We start from the raw sequence: 21,123 nt of genomic DNA on the forward strand, positions 1-21,123 counted from the left end.
CATGCCTCTTCCGAGAAAGTTGGGGCATTAGCCCAGCCTGCCTTCCGTAGCGCCTGGGGCAGGAGCCAGGGTGAAGAGGCCCTCTTCACCCATCCCTTGCCAGTCCTGAGCTGCAGCTTGCTGCCCGGCCATGGAGAGGACGGGCAGCTGGAGGGCCTATCTCGGGGTTTAGCACCGGCCTCTGATAAAAGGGGTGGGCCCCGCGGTGGGCTGGGGCTTAGAAGAACAAACAGCTCTAGCAGGCACAGCTGGACTGGAGCCGCTGGCCGCAAGGCCCGCCCCACCTACCCTTTCCGGGAAGGGTGTCCCCGCCCCTCGGTGTTAACCCTCAAACTGGAGGGCGGCTGTTATTGGCCCGGGCACGTCACGTGGGTGCTGCGCTGTAAGATGGCTGCCGAGCGGGACTCCGAGGGGCTCGCGGCAGCCCGGCCGATGCTCACTGACCTGTACCAGGCCACCATGGCACTGGGCTACTGGCGTGCCGGCCGGGCGCGCGACCCCGCCGAGTTCGAGCTCTTCTTCCGCCGGTGCCCGTTCGGTGGCGCCTTTGCTCTGGCCGCGGGTTTGCGCGACTGCTTGCGCTTCCTGCGCACCTTCCGCCTGCAGGACGAAGGTAGCCCCGCCGAACCCAGGACAGTTTCGCTCCCACGAGTCCCGCGTCCAACTAGACCCTCCGCAACTCTGATTAGACCCCCAACCCCGCAAGACCTCCGAGAACCCCATTGGACTTCCGACTCTCATAGGACAGTGCCCCTTTAGACCTTGCGACTCCGACCAGTCCAAGGAGAATCCCTTGCCAAAAGTGCATACCCTCCTCCCCTGCCGAAAGAGACCCCTACTCGTCATTACCGGGATAAGACCCCGACCCCGCGAAACCCCGAACACAAGCGTCCCTGTTGTCCCAGACGTGCAGTTCCTGGCCTCGGTTCTCCCCCGGGACACGGACCCAGCGTTCTTCCAGGATCTTCGGTCCCTAGATTGCTCTGCAGTGACCTTGCGGGCCCTGCCTGAGGGCTCCCTCGCCTTCCCGGGAGTGAGTGCGGGCCAGACGGCTGAGAGGGAGACGAGGGCTGCGCGCGAGGGGTTGGCGGGTGGGACCAGCCTCTCCACAGGTGCCCCTGCTGCAGGTGTTGGGCTGCTTCTGGTCACTCTCCACAGGTGCCTCTGCTGCAGGTGTCAGGGCCTCTTCTACTTCTGCAGCTGCTGGAGACTCCGCTTCTCTGCCTGATCAGCTATGCCAGGTGAGACACAGTGACCGGACTTGGGGAAGCCCTGTACAGGGCTAGCCAAAATGGATGGGGCAGAGGAGGGGGGACCTGGAGCCTGGGGCTAGCACTGCAAGTCCCAAGTAACTGCTGGCTTGTTGAGCTTCTCACTAGTCACCCTGGGTCCTTTGTCTCCTTGACACAGCCTGGTTGCCACCAACGCAGCTCGATTTCGCCTGATCGCAGGGCCTGATAAGCGGCTGCTGGAGTTGGGCCTTCGTAGGGCTCAGGGCCCAGATGGGGGACTCACAGCCTCCACCTACAGCTACCTGGGTGGTGAGGGCCTAGAGAAGGCAAGGCCTGGGGAGGAAGAGGTCCCACCCACCCCTACCCCCATTGCTGCCCCCCAAGCCTGCCTAATTCCTTCACCTAGGGTTTGACAGCAGCAGCAACGTGCTTGCCGGGCAGCTGCGGGGTGTGCCAGTGGCCGGAACCCTGGCCCACTCCTTCATCACTTCATTTTCAGGCTGTGAAGTGCCTTCCGACCCAGTCAGTATCTCTTCTCAACCTTGCTCTACTCCAGGGGGTAGACTCCAAGGCTAACCCTGGCCCTTGATGGGGTGGGCTGGGTTCAGCCATGCGTACAGGTAGGTGCCACCCTGGACAGTTAGCCCCAGGGCCACCCCAGGAAGCTGGCACGTAGGCAACATTACCTTTGCTCTCAGACCAGAGTATATTGGCCACTCCCAGGTCTCCCTGCACACTGGGTCCATCCTTCACTGTCCCCTCTCCACAGATGTTGGCTCCAGCTGTTGGTGAGAGTCCCGGGGTGGACCTGGCTGCCAGTGTAAAGTTGTGGTTGGAGCGAGTGTGTGCCTGCCTGGGGCTTGGGGTGCAGGAGCCACACCCAGGGGAGCGGGCAGCTTTTGTGGCCTATGCTCTGGCCTTTCCCCGGGCTTTCCAGGGCCTGCTGGACTCCTACAGTGTGAGGAGGTAAGCCCCAGACTTTCCTCCAGGGATGGGCTTGGCAGAGCAACTGGAGCCCCCAGCCTCTTTATCTATGCTCGCAGGAGTGGTCTCCCCAACTTTCTAGCAGTAGCTCTGGCCCTGGGAGAGCTGGGCTACAGGGCAGTGGGCGTGAGGCTGGACAGTGGCGACTTGCTTCAGCAGGCTCAGGAAATCCGAGGGGTCTTTCGGACTGTTGCTGCCCAGTGAGTGTCCCCAGGGGGTGTGCCTGCTAGGAGGCCCTGTGGGAAGCCAGGAAATAGGGCAGGGGCTGGGAGAGATGGTGTTCCTCCCCAAAACCTATAGCCTTGGGCTGGTTTCAGGGGCTACAGGGAAGACCCTGAAAGGGAAGCAAGGGGTGGGGCCACCAGGAGTTCCTAAGCAAAGAACAAGTGTGGGTGTGGCTGATGAGGGATGATGGGAGACCAGGATGAATCAGGCATGTTGGGGGCGGGGGGGCTCCCTGAATCCCGTTGCATGCAGATTCCAAATGCCCTGGCTGGAGTCAGTCCTCATTGCAGTCAGCAACAACATTGACGAAGAGGAGCTGGCCCGACTGGCCCAGGAGGTGGGGTGGAAGGGACAGGCAGGCCCAGGGTGCCTGGGAAGATCCTGGGACCCTGCAGTTCCTGCTGGACTCAGTGTCACTTCTCCTCCTAGGGCAGTGAGGTAGACGTCATCGGCATTGGCACTAGCGTGGTCACCTGTCCCCAGCAGCCTTCATTGGGCTGTGTCTACAAGGTGGGAACAGTGTCTGGGCCTAGGTGGGTTGGATTTGGGGGACTTTAAAGGGTGAAGGACAGGGTCTGTCCATTCTGACACCTTTTTTCTGCAGCTGGTGTCTGTGGGTGGCCAGCCCCGAATGAAGCTGACTGAGGACCCTGACAAACAGACATTGCCAGGGAGCAAGGCCGCCTTCCGGCTTTTAGCCTCTGATGGTGAGTCCCTTTCTGTACCCTTCTTGGCCTCCAAGGGCTCAACTCGCTCACCTCCCCTACACACACAGGGTCTCTGCTATTGGACCTGCTGCAGTTGGCAGAAGAGCCACCGCCTCAGGCTGGGCAGGACCTGAGGGTTTGGCCTCGAGGTGCCCAGGAGCCCTGCACTGTGAGACCAGCCCAGGTGGAGCCACTACTGCAACTCTGGCTGCAACAAGGACAGGTGACCCACCCACACACATCACACCAGCACTCCTCCCCTTCAAACTTGACTAAGCTCTGGCCTGAGCCAGCTTCTCCACTTGCCTCCTCCTTCCCTCTCTTGCAGCTATGTGAGCCGCTTCCATCTCTGACAGAGTCCAGAGCCTTTGCCCAGTGGTCCCTGAGCCGCCTCAGCCCTGCACATAGGCAGCTTCAGAACCCTGCACTATACCAGGTGGGCACAGGCCCTGGAGTGGGCTGCCCTTGCGTCCTCTGTCCCATAGCTGCCCACCAGCCTCCTTCTCTCCTCCCTGCAGGTTGCACTCTCTGAGAAGCTTCGAAGCCTGGTGGATAGTTTGAGTAGCCAAGGTGCCCCATGAGAATTGCATGGGAAGGGACTGCCTGGAAATAACATGTCACTTGCTGTCCCCACAACTTGTCATGTGTCATTTGTTCATCCAGTCTGTTGCTCACTTGGCCTCCTGGGCCCTCCGGGGTCACACTAGAGTTAGGTGGGAGCCTCCCAGCCTCTCCCCAGCCTGGGCTATGGGGACCAGATCTGAGGCTGAACAGCAGGGCCACAGGGACAGGGCGGGCTTAGGAGTCTGCCTCAGAGTTGGGGGAGTTACTGCAGAAGCCCTCCCCTGCCAGGGTCCCCAGTGTGGAATGGGGTATCAGGCAGGGTCCAAACAGGGCCCCAGGCCAGGCCCTGGCCTTGGGGCCTCAGCTCCTGACCTAGGAGCCCAAGAAAGTGGCTCCAAGAGGTGGCTCAGTGGGGGCTGATCCTGCTTCTGTACAAGAAGCTAGTGATCTTAGGGTACAAAGGAACTGTTTAGGAGGGGGCTGTATGTCTGGCAGGAGTTGGCTGGGCCCTGGGTCTCCCTATCCAGGCAGCCTGAGGTCCACAAGCCAATAAGGGCATAGGAGGAATGAATGCTGTTCCTGGGGTGCTTCTAGGAGCAATCCACCTGGCCAGGTATTCCACCAGACCAGCTCATCTGGCTCCTCAACTCAGAGATGGGCAGTGCCCATTATGTGGCTTGGTGAGGGTGGAGGGTGGAGATTTAGGGCAGAAGCTTAATCAGACCAGCCCTGGGGAGCATGACCCTGGAGGGAAATACAGATACATACTCATCAGCACACAGAGCCTGGACAGGCTCAGGGCAAACCATCTCAACTATGCATTCCCAGGCACCCAGATGGACCCACCCCCACAGTGGTGGGGACCTGCAAAAGCACTTGAAAGGGATGCCCCAAGCTCAGAGATGGAAACAGCAACCACCCACTCATGCCCATACCCAGGTATCTGGCCGGGCCAGAATGCAGGGATGTCAGCCCAGCTCCTGACCTTTTTGGTACCTCGTCAGAGCCATACGCAGCTGCCCTGGGACCCAGGCAAGACAGGCTGGATGTTAGGGTTCAGGGCCCTTCCCTGTCTTGATTTGCCTTCTCTGCCCTGTATGTAGACAGCCAGACTACAGACACCCTGGCTTCAGGCCAGCCATTCACATCCAGCAGCCTGAGCAGGGGTCCTGTGATAAGCCCATGCCGGGATGATTCCATGTTTCCCCAACCACTCTTTGGCACGTGCTCACACAGGCACGCAAGCACACGCCATCACGTCTGCCTATGGGCCCGCCCGGGGCCTGCTTCTAGGTCAGGCCTGCCTGGGCAGGACTTCCTGGGAGGAGCAGTGGCAGATGCTGCTCTCTGGGGCACCATGGCTGGTGGTGTGTGGGGCAGGGCCCGGGGCCAGGGGGCTGCTGTAGGGGCCCTAACCCTGACAGCTGTTGCTGAAGGGATCCGGGCCAGCCAGGGGCAGCCCCTGGGACCCCCTTCCACCAGCTCTCAGCCCAAGCCCCAGGAACTTGAACCTGAGGCTGAGCCCCAGGTCCAGGCTGACACCACTGCCTCTGAGGTTGAGCCTGGAAGTGGGACCACTGCCCCCACAGCCAGCAATGAGCCCTACTCCCCGCACAATGCTCAGGAGGCAGTCCTTGAGGGACCTGGCAAGGTGAGTGGTGAAGGCTGGGGGAAGATACTAGAGGATAAAATGGACTGGAAAACATGCAGGGGTGTGGAGTTTTGTAGCAAGCTGGGAGGGCTGGGGAGGAGAGCCAGGGGAGGCACTGTGACTTAATATACTCTACCCACCCTGCCCTGGGCCCCCCAGCGTTCCTTGGAGGAGGGCGCCCTCGCCGACCTGGCCCTGTACACGGCTGCCTGCTTGGAGGAGGCTGGCTTTGCTGGGACCCAGGCCACAGCACTCACCTTGTCCTCAGCCCTGGAGGCCAGAGGGGAGAAGTTGGAGGACCAGGTCAGTCCCCACTCCCTCTCTATCCTTGAGACTACTGTGGGTGGCCCTCCAAGACAGGGGCTTGGATCCTGCAGACTGGCACACACGCCCTATTCAGGGTGTGGGGTGGGGGGTGGGGTGCTGGCTTTTTCCAGGATCAGTTCCAGGACTGAGGGGACCTGACTGCTGGCGTCTGTTCTCTCTACCCAGGTGCATGCCTTAGTGCGCGGGTTGCTGGTGCAGGTGCCCAACCTGGCTGAAGGGAGGTCCCGGAGGGCGGCTCTGCGAGTGCTTAGTGCACTGGCCCTGGAGCACGCCCAGGACGTGGTGCATGCACTGCTGCCGCGCTCGCTGCCCCTGGACCGGTAACCTGCCCCGCCTACTGCCCCGCGGCCCCACGCAGCTTCCTTCCTTCTTCCCGCTTGGCCGCAGTCTGCAACCACACACAGGGGCTTGTAATGGTATAGAGCCTCAAAATTCCCTCCCCTCAACTGCTGCCTCCCATCCACGCTCCCTTTAGCTCAGCAACGGCCCCTCCAGTTTCCAGATCACTGATGCTGGGGTCCTGCCTTGGGGCTGCCATCTCCTGGGAGGAGGGGCTCGAGGTGGGAAAGAGGAGTAGCCCTGAGGACCAGCCTGGGGTTGCCCTTTGGGTCAGGGTGAGCAAACAGGCACGTGGATGCCTCTGCTCTGCTTTCTTTCTTTTTCTTTCTCTCTTTTTTTTTTTGGGTACCGGGGATCGAACACCAGACCTTGCGCTTGTGAGCCGGGTGCCAGAACCGCTGAGCTAAATCCCCGGCCCTCTTTTTTTTAGCAAAACATTTATTGGTACATTATATATCTATATCTATATCTATCTATATCTATATCTATCTATCTATCTATCTATCTATCTATAACATTCATCATAGGAAATTTGTACCTATACATATCTTGCTGCTTCTTTTTTCCCATTTCCCCCCTTCGACTCTTCTTCCCCTCTTTATTTACAAAAGCTTTGTTTCCATTTTTCCTTCTATTTTTTTTTCTTGTCCCTTCTTTCCTTTCTCCCTCCCCCTCCCTTGTTCCCCTTCTCATTTGAACATTTTCTTCCCATTTCCCAGTGTTTATTATACATTTTAGTCCTTATTTCCACTTTCAGTCAGTTTCTCACACCAGAGAAACAATGAGGTATTTAAATGTGCATCTGATTTATTTCACTTAACTTTTTTTGGGTTTTTTTGGTATTGAGAATCAAACTCAGGACCTTGTGCTTGCCAGGCAGGTGCAGTGCCACTGAGCTAAATCTCCGGCCCTATTTCACTTAAGAGTATGGTATCAAGGTGCATCAATTTAGCTAGAAATGTCTGAAGCTCCTTTTTCTTTACTGTAGAGTAGTACTCCATTGTATAAAAAAAACCCCATATCTTCTTTATCCATTCATGAGTTGATGGGCATTTGGGCTGTTTCCAACATTGAGCTATTAGATTGTGCTGCTATAAACATGGGTGTGCATATATTGCTGTGGTAGGATGCTTTTAATTCTTTTGGGAAGATATCTAAAAGGGCGATAGCTGGGTCAAGCGGAGCCTTCAGTTTTAGTTCTTTGAGAGATTTCCACACTGATTTCCACAGTAGTTGCACCAGTCTACATTCCTACCAATAGAGGAGAAGGGTTCCTTTCCCCCTCTGGCATTTGTTATTGATTTCTTGATAACAGCCATTTTTTTCTGGAGTGAGGTGGAATCAGTGTTGTTTTAATTTGCATCTCTCAAATGACTAGTGATGTTGAACATTTTTTCATATATTTATTTGCTGTTTCTATTTCTTCATCTGAGAAGTGTCTGTTCATTTCAGATGCCCATTTTTGGATTAGATCTTTAAATTTGGGGGCGGGGATCTGATTTTTTTTTTTTTTTTTTGGTACTGGGGATTGAACTCAGGTCCTTGTGCTTGCGTAGCAGGCGGCGAAAACACTGAGCTAAATCCCCGGCCCTGATATGTTTTTGTACCAGGGATCGAATTTGGGACCTTGTGCTTGCAAGGCAGATGGTGAAACCACTGAGCTAAATCCCCAGCCCTCTTTATATATTCTAGATATTAGAATCCTTTGTCTGAGGAACTGCTGGGAAAATTTTTTTCCCCACACTATTTGTCTCTTCACTCTGATGGTTTCTTTTGCTGGCTCTGCTTAATTTTGCCCAAAGAGAAGTTATTGTTGTTTTTTTGTTTTGTTTTTTGGTACCGGGGACCAAACTTGGGAACTTGCACTTGTGCAGCAGGTGGTGAAACCAGTGAGCTACATCCCCGGCCCTATAGTGATATGTTTTTAAAAATAATGCAGAGCTGGGCCAGGGATGTAGCTCAGTGGCACCGCTCCTGCCTCGAAAGTGCAAGGTCCTGAATTTGATCTCTGGTGGTGAGGGGAGACACAAACAATAACAACAACAACAACAAATAACACAAGATCTCTTTCACTGTCTTTGACCTGACAGGACTTCAGGAGGGTCACCACCTGGTAGCTGACCCTGTGGATATAGCTCTGCTGTGGTCTTCACAGTTGCCACTTACTTCCTCTGGGACTTGGGGGGAAGGGGGATAGGTGGTTTGCCTCCTTCACCCTGCTGGAGTCCAGCAGCTCCCCAACCCTGGCCTTGTACCCAACCCTTGTCTCATGCTGTCCCTAGGGCATCAGCCGAGCTGTGGCGCAGCCTAAGTCGGAACCAGCGTGTAAATGGGCAGGTGCTGGTGCAACTGCTGTGGGCACTGAAGGGGGCTTCCAGGCCTGAGCCCGAGGCATTGGCGGTGAGTGGCTCCAGCTAGCCCAGGTGGGGGGTGAGTTAAGTGTGAACCATGTAGCTCCCTCTAGGTTTTGTTCTCACCTTGTCTTGGTGTCCTCCCCTCTGGAGCTAGACTTGGCCCCCAGTGCAGCTCAAGCCTGAGTGGACTGCTTGCTCCACAGGCCACACGTGCCCTCGGGGAGATGTTGGCTGTATCAGGCTGTGTGGGAGCCACACGAGGCTTCTACCCACACCTGCTGCTGGCACTGGTCACACAGCTACATGAGTTGGCTCATGATGGGTGCTCTCCTGAAAGTCCTAAGGTTTGGGTCCTGTCCCACAGAGGGCCACCACACAGCCACGCCAGGTGAGAAAAGACACTGGGTAAGTGGAGAATGGGCCAGCAACTTCTTGGCCTTCACTGTCCACTCACCTGCTGCTCCTCCCACTTCAGCTGCACAGTGGAGGCATTGAAGGCCCTGCTCACTGGAGATGGTGGCCGCATGGTGGTCACATGTATGGAGCAGGCAGGAGGCTGGAGGAGACTGGCAGGAGCCCACACCCACCTGGAGGGTGTCTTGCTGCTGGCCAGGTGAGGGGGGACTCCAGAGGGCACACCTGGAGGAGGCTTGCTGTTGACCAGGTGCAAGGCAAGGGAATGAGGTGGGGGGCTTCTCCAGGGCCACCAAGTCGAGGGAGAGCTCCTGTTTGCCTCATCCCAGTGCCATGGTAGCACATGCAGACCACCACCTGAGAGGCCTCTTCGCAGACTTGCTTCCCCGGCTGCGCAGCACGGATAACTCACAGCGCCTCACGGCTATGGCTTTCTTCACTGGGGTGAGCTCACTTCCCAGAAAAGCGGTGAGGGGTGGCCGCTTACTTGAACCCTAAGTGGCCCTGGCCCACTCAGGGACCAAGAGCATGCTGACTCCATGTCCCTTGCCAGCTGCTGCAGAGCCGGCCAACTGCACGGCTACTGCGGGAGGACATCATCTTGGAGCGGCTTCGCACCTGGCAGAGAGACCCCGAGCCCACGGTGCGCTGGCTGGGTCTGCTAGGCCTCCGCCACCTGGCACTGAATTGCAGGAAGGTGAGAGGGAGCTGGCCTGGGAGTAGGATGAGGTCTGCCCGGGATGGCCACCAGACCCAATCCCCACAGGTACGGCACATGAGCACTCTGCTGCCTGCGCTGCTGGGCGCGCTGGGCGAGGGCGATGTGCGGCTCGTGGGCACAGCGCTCGGTGCACTGCGAAGGGTACTGGTACAGCCGGGTGCGCCGGTGCGGCTCCTGAGCTGGCAGCTGAGACCGCGCCTCCCGCCCCTCCTGGATGACGTAAGCAAGGCCCCGCCCTGGCTCCTGTCGTCCCACCCCCAGCCGCTCCCAGCCCCTAGTTCTCCCAGCCCCACCTCTCTGCCTTCTCCCAGCCCCACCTCTCTGCCTTCTCCCAGGCTTTTTCTCCGGCTCCCTCCCGAACTGCTCCTTCCACCCTGGTACCCTTCTCTCTCTCCACCTTCCTGACTGTACTCTTCCTCGCAGGCCCGGGACTCGGTCCGCGCCTCCGCAGTTGGGCTCCTGGGGACGCTGGTTCGGCGGGGCCAGGGCGGGCTCCGGGTGGGACTTCATGGCCCCCTTCGGAAGCTGGTGCTGCAGAGTCTCGTGCCACTGCTGTTGCGCCTGCACGACCCTAGCCAAGACACTGCCGAGGTCAGCTGCCCCGTGCACACCTCCCCGTCCCTCCTACTGCCCCTCCCCAGGTTACAGGTCAAGGATACCCGGGAGGACCTTCAGGCTCCCAGGTTTCTAGTCTTCCCTCAGGCCACTGTACTCAAGACCCCTGCCCTGGGTACTTCCTACCTTCCTCCTAGCCATAACTCCTTCCTTCCAGCTCTTGCTACTTTCTGAATCCCTAATCCTGCTCCCTTCCCCTATGCCAGAGTTCAGAGTGGACCCTGGCCCGCTGTGATAAGGCCTTTCGCTGGGGCTTACTGGAGGAGATGGTCACTGTGGCTCACTACGACAGCCCGGAGGCTCTAAGCCGTGTCTGCCACTGCCTGGTCAGTAGAGGAAGCACTGAGGGGGTGTGAGGGAGTGTGGTCAGGTGCTCACTTGTTCCAGGATTCTACAGGCCAGTACCCCTCCACCACAGCCAAATCTGGCCACCATGCTCCTGATGGGGCAGATCCACAGCCTCGGTCTGTGCTCCCCTGCCCTGAGGCTCCCCAGAGGACCCCAGTTCCTGGAGATACCTTTGTACCCTCCTTTCCAGGCAGGCTTACCCCTCCTATCCTGGTATGGACCCTTCTGTTCCCAGGTCCAGCGATACCCGAGCCAAATCCCCTGCTTCCTGAGCCAGACCCAGGGCTACCTGAGGAGCCCACAGGATCCGCTGCGCCGGGCTGCCACTGTGCTTCTAGGTGAGGCAGTCCTGAGGTGCTAGTCCCTTGCAGCAAGGCTCTGAAAGCTGCATCAGCCTCTCTCTTCTGGGGCATGAGGCTAGAGCTCACAGATCTGTTTTGGTCCAGGCTTCCTGGTCTATCATGCGAGCCCTACGCACGTCAACCAGGATCTGCTGGACTCCCTGTTCCAGGGTGAGAACCCAACATGCCTGAGTGTGGGGTCCTAGAAAAGTGGTGGTGCTATGGGAGAGTGGAGGGGAGTAAGTAGATCAGGGCCAGGCTAGGGTGCCCCTCCCACCCTTCATGATCTGAGCTGCTGCCCTGCTCAGACCTAGGGCAGCTGCAGAGCGACCCAGAACCTGCAGTGGCTGCCGCAGCACACGTGTCCACACAGCAGGTGGCGCTGCTGGCCCATGCACAGGGCCAACCGAGGCAGGGCCTCCTCCTGCGCCTGATCTCTCGAAACCCCCACTGGGCCAGGCCCACACCATGCTATGCTGACAGCCCATTCCAGCGCCGGTGCCTTGAAGGCCGGTGGGGCTGCAACGGACCCTGCTCACCTGGACTGATGCCCAGCTTCTAACTCAGGCAATGCATCCTCATGGTCGCTGGTCCTCACAGCAGAAGACTTGTGTAACAGCTCTACCTGAGGTCCCTTGAGCCTGGTGCTGGACGCCAGGCCCTTGTCCTGGGACTGCCCTCTAGGGGCCACTATATGACAGTATGGGAGAGGGACAGCTGACACCATTTCATCCTGAGCCCTTCCCCTCTTGACCCCTGGGTCCTTCTCCCTGCCGGACCTGTTTTCCCTGCTCCCTGAAAGAACTTGGGCCTGGCACCTGGTCTGCACAGCCTCTCGCCTCCCAAACCAGGATCTGGTGGAGACACTGTGATGCTGGTGGCACCACAGGCCCGGCCCCCTTCCTGGGCCTATACCTCCTGCCTGGCCTTGGCTGTTGCAGCTGTCAAAGTCTTCCTTACCACCAGACATCGCCCTGTTCTTTGACTTCTCTGCTATTCCCGACTGCTCTTCTGGCTCATGGCTCCTGGGCTTAAGAGGCACTGACCTGCCCTCCTGTCCACAACTGCTGTCCCCCTCTGCTGGCCAGATCACCTCCTATCTCCTCTGACCTTGTTTAGAATCCCTTCCTGCTGGACAGCACAAGCTAAGAGTACACCACGGGGTTGAGGCACGGGGAGTGGGCACCCCATACCAGACTGTGAGCAGGGGTGGCAGCACTCAGCACCCTGCACAGGGCTGAGTGGGAACGGTGGGACGAAGCCAAAGCTGTGACCTCACTCCTTTGAGTGCTTGCCTGGGCAGGTTCCCTCACCCAGAAGGCCTGCATTGAGACACTCTCTCAACTTTCAAGGGCTCATTGTGAAGGTGTGGACCATTCCCCTATACTGGGGGCCCTTAGGGGCAGGCATGGAGTCCTGCTCACCTCATCTCTCCTGTACCCCATGGAAAAGTGTTTAAAATAAAATATCAAAACCCATAGATTGCAGGAGATTGTCTGAGAATGTGCTTAGGCTGAGTACACCAGACCCAAGATCTGGCTCCAGCTAGGGGAACAGGTGAGGTGTTGTGCAGCCAGAGGTCTACCTGGTGGCAGGTTCAAGGTCAGGCAGCTCAGGCCACAAGCTTTGGCCAGGATCAGGTTGGGTTTAACCTGAGACAGAGGACAAGCTGAACTGTACTCCAACACAGGACTGGCATTAGGGTCTCTTTACAGGTGGTTCTCAGAGCAGATTAGGGTCAGGCCAAGGGCCTAGGTCTTTATGGAGCCAGGGGCAAGGATCAGCATATTAGTTTGGATCTTCCAAAACAGATGCTAAGGCGGGCATGGTGATACATGCCTATCATCCCAGCACTTGGGAGGCTGAGACAGGAGGATCACTTCAAGTCAGAGGCCAGCTTGTGCTACATAGTGGGTTCAAGGCCAGCCTGGAATACATAGTTAGACCCTGTCTCAAAAAAACAAAAACCAAGGTGGGGATTTAGCTCAGTGGCACCGTGCCTGCCTCGTACTTGTAAGGTCCTGAGTTCGATCCCCAGTACCAAACCAAACCAAACCCCAAACCCAAATCAAACAAACAACAAAAAATGCAGCAGATGCCAAAATGGGAAAATGCTGGAGATGCTAATCAGATAGAGAGAGAGAGAGAGAGAGAGAGAGAGAGAGGAAGAAGAAGAAGAAGGAGGAGGAGGAGGAGGCTGGGTGGAAATATTGCAGATATGCATGGCATGATGACCTTCAGTTCTCAAGGTGGCCACCTGTCCAGGAGTCACCCACATGTAGGGCTGAGTGTCAGGACACAGCCCAAATGGATCCCCTCAGGAGCAGCTCTCTACCCCAAGAGAAAAGAAACCTGTTCTCACCCTTCTCGCAGATCCCAAAGTTGAGTATGTGACACCCAGTCTCCATCAAGCACAGGTTTATCTGCACCCCACAGTATGGCTGAGTCATCCAGTGGGCAAACTCAACAGTGCCTCAGAGTCCACCCTCAGATGTGGGCTCAGGTGGGGAGGCAGCTATGGTGAACAAGGCAGCACCCTGTAACCTCAACTCCACGGTGCTGGGGAGAGCTCACACACTGTCCTTTGGACGGCTGCTTGGAGCCTGTCTTCTTGTCCTGCACATCTGCCTGCTCTGTGTACATGCCCATCCCACCTGCCTTAGACCTGGCCCAGTAGTTGGTGGCCACACTGGACTCCCTCCCAAAATGTGAGGTTCACATAAAGTATATATGGCCTCTGGGAATGTGACTGCACTGAAACTTCTGTGCTGGAATTGCAGGGAAACCACAGGTGGCCTGGCCTCTAGGTGGGGATGCCATAGCTCCAGGACCCCGGCCTATCACCTTCACCTGCAGAGAGGTGAACCACGGTAAACCTTCCAGCTGGGGCTGAGGCTCAGAGGACCAGAGGATGGCTGCACCCCAACACATGCACTCCTTTTCCACACAGGGCCCTGCCATACAGCCAGCTGGTTTTACTCCGGTGTCCATTTACTCTCACACAGTCCCTGTTGCTGGAGATCTCACTGATGGTCCCAGATTCAAGGGCCAACAGTTGGACCCTGCAAAAGGGGCTTGGTTGGGCTGGAAGGACCTGCTTACAGCAGGAAGTCTTGGGGCTTCAGAAATGCTGCTGTGGTGCCTACCTATTCACTGCTTTCTAAGGCCTGGGCTGTTGCCATCCCATTCACCCTGGTTGTGCTTTCAAATGACCTCAAAGAGGGTTTTCAAAGGAGGACTGCAGACCTGAGAGGGCTCCTTCAACATACATGGAGATTAATTTCCAGGGCTCTGTAACCTGGATCTGACATAGTTGCAGTGTATTCTGCCTTTTGTTTCAATATTAATTCCACTGTTAGATGTTCTTGGAGTTTTAATACTGTGGCATAGCAGAACATACTGTCCCTCCTTGTTAGCAACTCCTCCAAACTGCATGTCAGTGGTGTTCAGGACAGAAGGGGGTACACCATTTCCTCTACCTCCCACCAGCCTGAGAGAGACTGTGCAGGTGGACTACACTCCCTATCAAGTAAAGACAACCTCCTGGGGCCGGGGATTTAGCTCAATGGTTCTGCCACCTGCCTCTCAAGCACAAGATCCCGAGTTCGATCCCTGGTTCCAAAAAAACAAAAAAGACACCCTCTTGGCATCTAAGTGTTCAGGGGTGGCCATAAGACCCTGGCTACATCTATTATGCACATCTCTCCATAGGCACAGAGCAGATGGGCTGCTGAGTCCTACAAGAAGTGGTCTCACCTGTGCCCTGCAACCTGGACTTTCTAGGGACCCAAAAGGCAGGGGCTGGGAGGCCTCTGATCTCTGTCTCTATAGGATGGGTCATCACTGCTTTAGGAGACCCTGTGTGGCCCTGGAGTTCTGGGCATCTGCCTGTCAGCTGTCTCCCATAATTGCTCTGCCCATCTTTCACAGGCAAGCAAGTGTGCTGGAGAGGCTGGGGGCATGGGGACATCCGTGAGCAGGCTCTCCTCAGCCTCACAGAGAAAGATGGGGGAGATGGCTGTTCTTGGCCCCCACGTTCCTTCCAGTTTTGCATGGACACAGTTTCCACCCATATCCACCCTACCCTGATCTATGGCCCTTCAAAAACTCAGTGATCATTTTCCATTGTACATCACATTTATTATATGTGCTGCTGAAGCAAGCACATGTACATTCCATTTATTGAGTTTCCTCAGTTCTGGGTGTCATGGTGAACTGGCCCTATGGTTGAGTTGGACTCTTGGTCTTCCTGGGGCTGCTATACAGTGGGCACAGGCTAGCAGGACACTCAGCTCAGGCCTGACAGCAGTGCCAGGGAAGCATAGAGTGCACAGGTGGGACCCTGGGCTTGTGGCTCCCAGTGTACCTGGGGGGCGCCCACCTGCAGCTCCAGGCCACATTTCTCCAGCAAGGCCCAGGCTGGTGCCTCCTCTCCCCAGTTACTCCCAAGGAGCTTGGGGGACAGGGATACATCACTCTGCTCTTGCCATGGGGTGCTCTGCTCCAAGAGGTGTTCTACCTGTCAGAACAGGGTATGAGGCTGTGGACATGGGAGCACTAACTGTGAGCCCCTGGGCATGAGACACTTGTCCATACCATCCTCTTCAGATGCACCCAGGGCCCCATTCCATCCTCCACACTGTGTCTTCTCACCAGCTCAAGTTGTGTCGACAGGTCCCCTTTGTCCAGCAGCTTAGCCAGCAGCTGTTGCTGGGTTTCACTTAGTGCTGGGGAGAGACCTGGGCTGAGAGGGTGTTCTGGAAGTCCCAGCAGAGAACCCAGTCCTTCCTCCTGTGCTATATATATCTACCCGTCCCAGGTACTACTCACCAGTCAGCGCCCCGAGCAGGTAAAAGACAGGGGCAGCGAGTGCCTGCACCAGCACCTGGGAGGGGAGCACCAGGCATTCAAGGATGTCACCTGCTGGACCCTCTAGAGGCTTCACCTGCCCGTTGCCACACAGGCCCTGTGCCAACTGGGGTAGAGGGGGTAGTAAGTCTGAGCTGGTTGGGACAGATCCTGGGCCCCTGCTCCCTGAAACCCCACTTACCAAGGCCTCTAAGTCCTGTAGGGCTGGCGGGTCACACAGGACTTTCCCTAGGTCGAGCAGCAGTTGCTGCCTCAGGTCCCTTGCCATATTCCGCAGTGCTGCAGAGCCAGCCTCCACTTCTGTCCGCAGGACCTGGAATTCTTCTGTGACCACTGACTCCTCAGAGATCCCATCTGCATGGAGAGTCCTGGTCAGGAATGGCAGACCCATGGAGGAGAGGCCATGGGGGTCCCAGCAGTGGTCAAGGGACACTGACCTGTCAGGAGCTTGAGGGAATCACTGATGGCCCTCAACACTGAGGAGAGGCTGAAGGTATTCTGTGGCTGGCTGCCTGGGGAGGATGTGAGATGTGGAGGGAGGACAGGGCTGCTCAGTGCTGGGAGGAGGGTCCCTGAGCAGGAGAGGACTGAGGCTTCCCTGGGCCCTCCTAGCCTCCACCCCACCCCCAACATTGGCAGCCCAGGACAGGCAGGAGGCCAAGCAGGCCCACCATCATCTGACTACCACACTTTGTATGTAGTGCCCAGCCCCTCAGGAGGCTACCCAGCCATGCTGCTCCCTGAGCATGGAAGAAGACCTCAATGGTGAAAGGAACAAGCTTCTCCCACTGGACAGGCTGGGCTAGGGATCCTCAGGCCTTACCTCTGGGGGATGGTAAGAAGGTCCTCTGCTTCTCATCCGGGAAGGGAAAGATATCTGGCAGCAAGTGGGACCACACAGGGAGAGGCAGGTCATTGGGCTGCCTCCACCCAAGGGGCTCCCCTGCCAAGTGAAGGCCTTGCCCAATCACCTACACACCAGAGTCCAGGGTGCTTGGCCCCCTGACCTGAACAGCGTGTACCCAGATTCCCCCCCCCCACCTCAGGCCTCCTGCCTCTGCCACAGAGCTGGGGCCCCAGAGATATACCCAGTCCCCCGCTCACCCCAGTCAGAGCGAATGACCAGCTGGGCCACCTGGAATGCGAGGATACTGCCTGCAGGGATGGTGACCTTATTCTCCCACATCAAGTGGCCCTCGCCATCACCCTGAGGGATGGATACAGGTTCAGGACTGTGTTCTGGGTATGGTACAGGGTTATAGGCATGGGTTTGGTTGGGTGCTGGTGACAGCCCTGGCATTGGTGGTGGCCAACTCAGCCTTTGGGCAACTCTGGGTCACTGGTCAAGTGTGGAGCTGTGAGCTCCTCCTAGAAGGGTCCTGGTAGAGCCCAGCCCTGCTGCTGCCTGAGCCCTGGGATGCTGCCCTAGCCTCTCCCACTCCTGCTGCCGCCATGTGCCCACAGGGGGCCAGGCAGGTTCCAGGCATGGCCACACACCTTCAAGCACATGGGTCCAGGCAGAACAAAGTGGCCTGAGCCCTCCTGCTTGCGCATACGCATGATCTCCACCTCCTCCTGGGTCTGCAGCACCTTCGTCACCACAAACACGTCCTCCCTGCGACTCCGAAGCTGCTGCAGAATCCTGTGTTCTGGCTGCCTCAGCCGCCTGCAGGAAACAAACTGGGGTGCATCCACAACAAACTGGCTTCCCTCTCCAGGCCCCACCAGTAGGGGCAAGCAGGGAGGCCATCCAGGAGTCTGCAGATACCAGGTATACTCCCTGAGCGCTCCTGATGGTGTCTCCGTGGGTATGAGGGGGTGGGAAGAGGTCCAGCAAGGAGACATGTGAGCCCCTAGGAGTGCCATCCATACTCTACTCTCTATCAGGACATGTCCCTGCCACTCCTTTCTCACAGCAGCCTGTGGCTCAGTCCATCCCCAGGCCCCAGGCTCTGCCCACACACCCTGGCCTTGCCTCGGGCTCACTACTGGCAACTAGCCCCTGTATTTTTCTTCCCTGATGTCAGCCACAGCACTCCCTTGACTCTGGGATTTCCTCACTTGGTGCTTGGTGTCTGGGAACTGTCCTAATGCTCATGACTCTGTGGCCTTCTCAAGAATACAGCTACTCTGGTTCAGAGGCCCCTTGTCCCCTCAGGGGCTCACCTCTCCTGCTGCATGTGATCCCAGGTGTTTGGGTCCACGCTCAGGGTGCGCACATTCATTGAGGTGCTGGAGCTCCCAGACACTGCAGCCCCACCTGAGACTTTCCATTGTCCTGGGACTGCCACCTCCATGTTGCCCTGCATCTTCCCATCGATGGTATCAAAGAAGTGGAAGGTGCTACCATGCTCCAAATCTAAAGCAAGACTAGACTTAAGGCTCTGTCCCACTGGCTATGGCCTTGTCCCATCTCCAGTGTAGAGGACATGGCCCACTTCCTTCTACCTGGCCCAGTGGGGGCTCTGTCTCAACATGAGTTTGGGTACCTGGTTCTGGGGCATCAGGCTCCAGGATGTCTTTGATTGATAGGTTGACACACAAGTAACGGGGTTTCCAGAACCGTGAGCTTGGGGGCTTCCTTCTCACCAGGTAATAGGGCCGGAAGTTGGCAGAGTTCTGAAGGCTGTCCACTGGGATGAGCTCCCTCCTGGGGTCCAGCTCACGGACTACACTCTGGACCACACTCTCAAAGGCCGAAGGCATTCTCTTAAGGAGGGCAGATGGGTCAGTCAGTGCTTAGATGCCTCCAATGCAGGGGACTTCGGTCCTTTCAAAGTGGTCTGTGGCTGTTGGGAGCTGCAACTTGACTTGTTAGTTGGGATCTGCCCTGGGGATTGGTGAAACACACTTATAGGTGTGTCTGGGTGGGTCATGGAGGCATGGCCTTAGGGTCCAAGTGGTCCCTAGTTCCTTGTCTCTCCTCTATTCCCCTGCTCTGCTTCCTGGCCACTATGAACTAAGCAGCTTTGCTCTTCCATGCCCTTTGTCCTGAGGTCCCTGCCCTGGAGCCAGCCGATCGTGGACTGAAATTATGAGCAAAATAGTTTCATTTCTTTAAATTTCAGGTGTCAGGTATTTTGTCCAGTGATGGGAAAGCTGACTAATACATGTCCCTACCCAGATAGTACTGGGACACATTCTGGCTGGCAAAAAGCCCCCCACCCCCAACACAGAAAGAAACATTGGAAACATTGTACACTTTGTACCTGATCCATTGTCTGGCTGGGCCAGAACACTCCAGGCTGGGACATCTCTCACAGCCCTCAGCAGGATTCGAGACATCCACACCAATGTTGTGTGGCCACTGGGACTGGAGGGAGCCCTTCACCCCTCACAGCTGAGGGCTACCTACCTTGTCAGCCCAACAAGTTTGGGGCAGCTATGGTGAGCAGTCCTGATTCCTGTGGCAGCCCTTCCCTAGCTGAGGAACTCAGAGAGTTGAGGAGCAGATAGCCCACCTCCAGGCACTTGGCATGCGGCCCCACTGCAAGGCTGGCCAGTGTCCTCCAGGCCATCCTGTGCCCACAACTCCATGAACCACCTTGGCTCCAGGCAGAGCACACTGGCCTGAGCCCTCCTACTTGCGCATACAGGCGACCTCTACCTCCTCTGTAGCACCTTTGTCACCACAAATGCTTCCTCCCTGCGACTCGGAAGCTGCTGCAGAATCTTCCCGGCTGCAGTAGGCCCCTGCAGGAAACTCACTGGAGTGAACCCACAACAGAATGGCTTCCCTCTCCAGGCCCCACCAGTAGGGCTTAGACCTCAGGGGCCAGGGCCAAACCCGGCCAGCATCAGTCACCAGAGCTCTGAGTAAGTGTAGCAGCACCTATGCCCCCAGAGAGCCCAGGCCCCAGGGCCCACATGGGCCAAAATCCAGCCTGCCAGCCCCTGTTCCTGCCAGTGGGCAGCCTTCCCAGAATCTGGGGCGTCCCCTCCCTGTCTGGGGTTGCTGGGGCTTCCTAGCAGAGGTGCATTCCCCACGGGGAGCGGGGAGGTGGGGGGAGGACGGGACGGGAGGACGAGGACGACAGGGAATGCCTGCTAGGCACGAGCAGCTCACCGTGACCGTGACCGCCGCGGGTGCGGTGCCAGTGCCAGAGGTCAGGAAGCGAAGGAAGTGAGGCAGCGCTGTGAAACGGGTCTCAACGCCTGCTCAGCCCAGGAGCCTAGGAGGAAGAGCGCGCGAGCTCAGCCTGGAGTGTCCGGGCCCAAAAGTGAAACCACTGCCCGAAGTGGCTGCGCGTCCTCGGAGCCCTCCCGGAACTAACTTGGAGCCGCCCCCGTCTCTTCCTCCTTGGAGCTCGCCTGGGCTGCGGGAAACCTCGTACCTAAAGCTCCATAACGCTCCAAACATGCACAAAATGTATAAATTGCCTGCAAGCGCATGAAAAGATGCTCAACATCCCCAGGCACGGGGAAATGCCTATCAAAACCATGAGATAGTATTACACCCACTAGTCTGGCTCTCAAAGAAAAGAAGTAACAAATGGTGGAAAGATGTGGAGAAATGGGAACTATTATGCATCACATGTGAGAATTTGAAAAGGCAGAGCTGCTTTGACTTTAGTCCAGCAGTTCCTCAAGCAGGTAATTTACCATGCCACCCAGAGATTTCACTCTTAGGTAAATACTCGCAAAAAATTGAAAGCAAGAGGTCAAACAGATACATGTACACCAATGTTCATAGTAGCATTCTTCATGATAGTTAAAAAGTGGGAATAAAAATAAAACTGTTGGGCCGGGGATTTAGCTCAGTGGTTCCGATGCCTGCCCTGCAAGCCCAAGGAACAGAGTTTGATTCCCAGTACCAAAAAAAAAAAAAACCTGACCCAGAAAATAAAGATGTGTTTTCAGCGCCGGGGATTTAGCGCAGTGGTTCTGCCACCTGCCTCACAAGAGCAAGGTCCAGAGTTCGATCCCTAATACCAAAAACAAACAAACTGGCCCTAAACAGTGGGAATAACCAAAATATCCAGTAACTCATGGGTGAATAAGAAAAATACGGTAAATTCATGCTATGGATATTTCCCCTCACAATTGTGGCTATAGAGCTCAGGCCTCATGCATGCCAAGTAAGCACTCTACCACTGCACTGTTCCTCTGTTATGGTTTGTGTCTGGATGTCCTCCCAAAGCCTCCTAGGATGACTGAATCTAGAGTGTGTGATGCTGGGATTAAGGGTGTGTGATTGCTAAATCAGTCTACTAATTGGTTTGGCACCACCCTAATCCTGGTAGCCTAGATAGAGCATAAAAGGGACAAAAAGCTGTTAAAGCCCCTTGTTGCTTTTGCCACTTTGTGCGTGCCATGAATTGTTTCTCTTCTGCCATGCCTGTTTGCCATCCACCCTGCTTTGGAGTCAGCTGATTATAGACTGAAACCTCTACAAACTGTGAGCTAAATAAACCTTTCCTCCTTTAAATTTG

General features: G+C 56.6%; 3 protein-coding genes across 17 annotated transcripts; 2 read left to right on the plus strand and 1 right to left on the minus strand.

Moving 5' to 3' along the window:
- The first annotated feature begins 349 nt into the window (after window positions 1–349).
- Window positions 350–3,784, plus strand: Naprt (nicotinate phosphoribosyltransferase). 5 transcript variants are annotated; one of them, XM_004837832.3, is made up of 13 exons: window positions 350–613; window positions 906–1,033; window positions 1,159–1,241; window positions 1,411–1,541; window positions 1,639–1,754; window positions 2,002–2,198; window positions 2,276–2,416; window positions 2,694–2,778; window positions 2,871–2,951; window positions 3,046–3,148; window positions 3,217–3,371; window positions 3,477–3,584; window positions 3,667–3,784. In XM_004837832.3, exons 1-13 carry the CDS (start codon window positions 388–390, stop codon window positions 3,727–3,729), a joined length of 1,617 nt encoding a protein of 538 aa, XP_004837889.1. In that variant the 5' UTR covers window positions 350–387; the 3' UTR covers window positions 3,730–3,784. The 5 variants fall into 5 exon arrangements, with proteins under 5 accessions (XP_004837889.1, XP_004837890.2, XP_087042636.1 ...); XM_004837833.3 differs by having other exon boundaries at window positions 1,732–1,754; XM_087186510.1 differs by having other exon boundaries at window positions 368–613; window positions 1,411–1,558.
- Window positions 3,785–3,963: 179 nt separating this feature from the next.
- On the plus strand, window positions 3,964–12,302 carry Mroh6 (maestro heat like repeat family member 6). Of its 7 annotated transcripts, none has more exons than XM_021251048.1 (14): window positions 3,964–5,363; window positions 5,523–5,666; window positions 5,856–6,010; window positions 8,312–8,429; window positions 8,587–8,771; window positions 8,859–8,996; window positions 9,085–9,241; window positions 9,351–9,494; window positions 9,549–9,737; window positions 9,942–10,109; window positions 10,340–10,459; window positions 10,717–10,819; window positions 10,928–10,993; window positions 11,131–12,302. In XM_021251048.1, the coding sequence occupies exons 1-14, from the start codon at window positions 4,911–4,913 to the stop codon at window positions 11,382–11,384; spliced, it is 2,394 nt and encodes a 797-aa protein (XP_021106707.1). In that variant the 5' UTR covers window positions 3,964–4,910; the 3' UTR covers window positions 11,385–12,302. The 7 variants fall into 7 exon arrangements, with proteins under 7 accessions (XP_021106707.1, XP_021106713.1, XP_087042566.1 ...); XM_021251054.1 differs by having other exon boundaries at window positions 9,564–9,737; XM_087186440.1 differs by having other exon boundaries at window positions 9,127–9,241.
- A 2,638-nt stretch (window positions 12,303–14,940) lies between these two features.
- Window positions 14,941–19,964, minus strand: Gsdmd (gasdermin D). 5 transcript variants are annotated; one of them, XM_087186536.1, is made up of 12 exons: window positions 19,758–19,964; window positions 19,047–19,384; window positions 18,181–18,490; window positions 17,858–18,050; window positions 17,189–17,357; window positions 16,796–16,898; window positions 16,515–16,568; window positions 16,129–16,203; window positions 15,873–16,045; window positions 15,653–15,797; window positions 15,476–15,549; window positions 14,941–15,341 (listed from the first exon to the last, which is right to left on the minus strand). In XM_087186536.1, the coding sequence occupies exons 3-12, from the start codon at window positions 18,395–18,397 to the stop codon at window positions 15,111–15,113; spliced, it is 1,434 nt and encodes a 477-aa protein (XP_087042662.1). In that variant the 5' UTR covers window positions 18,398–18,490; window positions 19,047–19,384; window positions 19,758–19,964; the 3' UTR covers window positions 14,941–15,110. The 5 variants fall into 5 exon arrangements, with proteins under 5 accessions (XP_087042662.1, XP_087042667.1, XP_087042655.1 ...); XM_087186541.1 differs by lacking the exon at window positions 19,047–19,384 and having other exon boundaries at window positions 18,181–18,400; XM_087186529.1 differs by lacking the exon at window positions 19,047–19,384.
- Between the last annotated feature and the right edge of the window lie 1,159 nt (window positions 19,965–21,123).

Source organism: Heterocephalus glaber, unplaced genomic scaffold, assembly GCF_053883595.1.
Source record: "Heterocephalus glaber isolate CG9 unplaced genomic scaffold, H.glaber_assembly_v1.0 deba00000281, whole genome shotgun sequence".
Lineage (NCBI taxonomy): Eukaryota > Metazoa > Chordata > Mammalia > Rodentia > Bathyergidae > Heterocephalus > Heterocephalus glaber.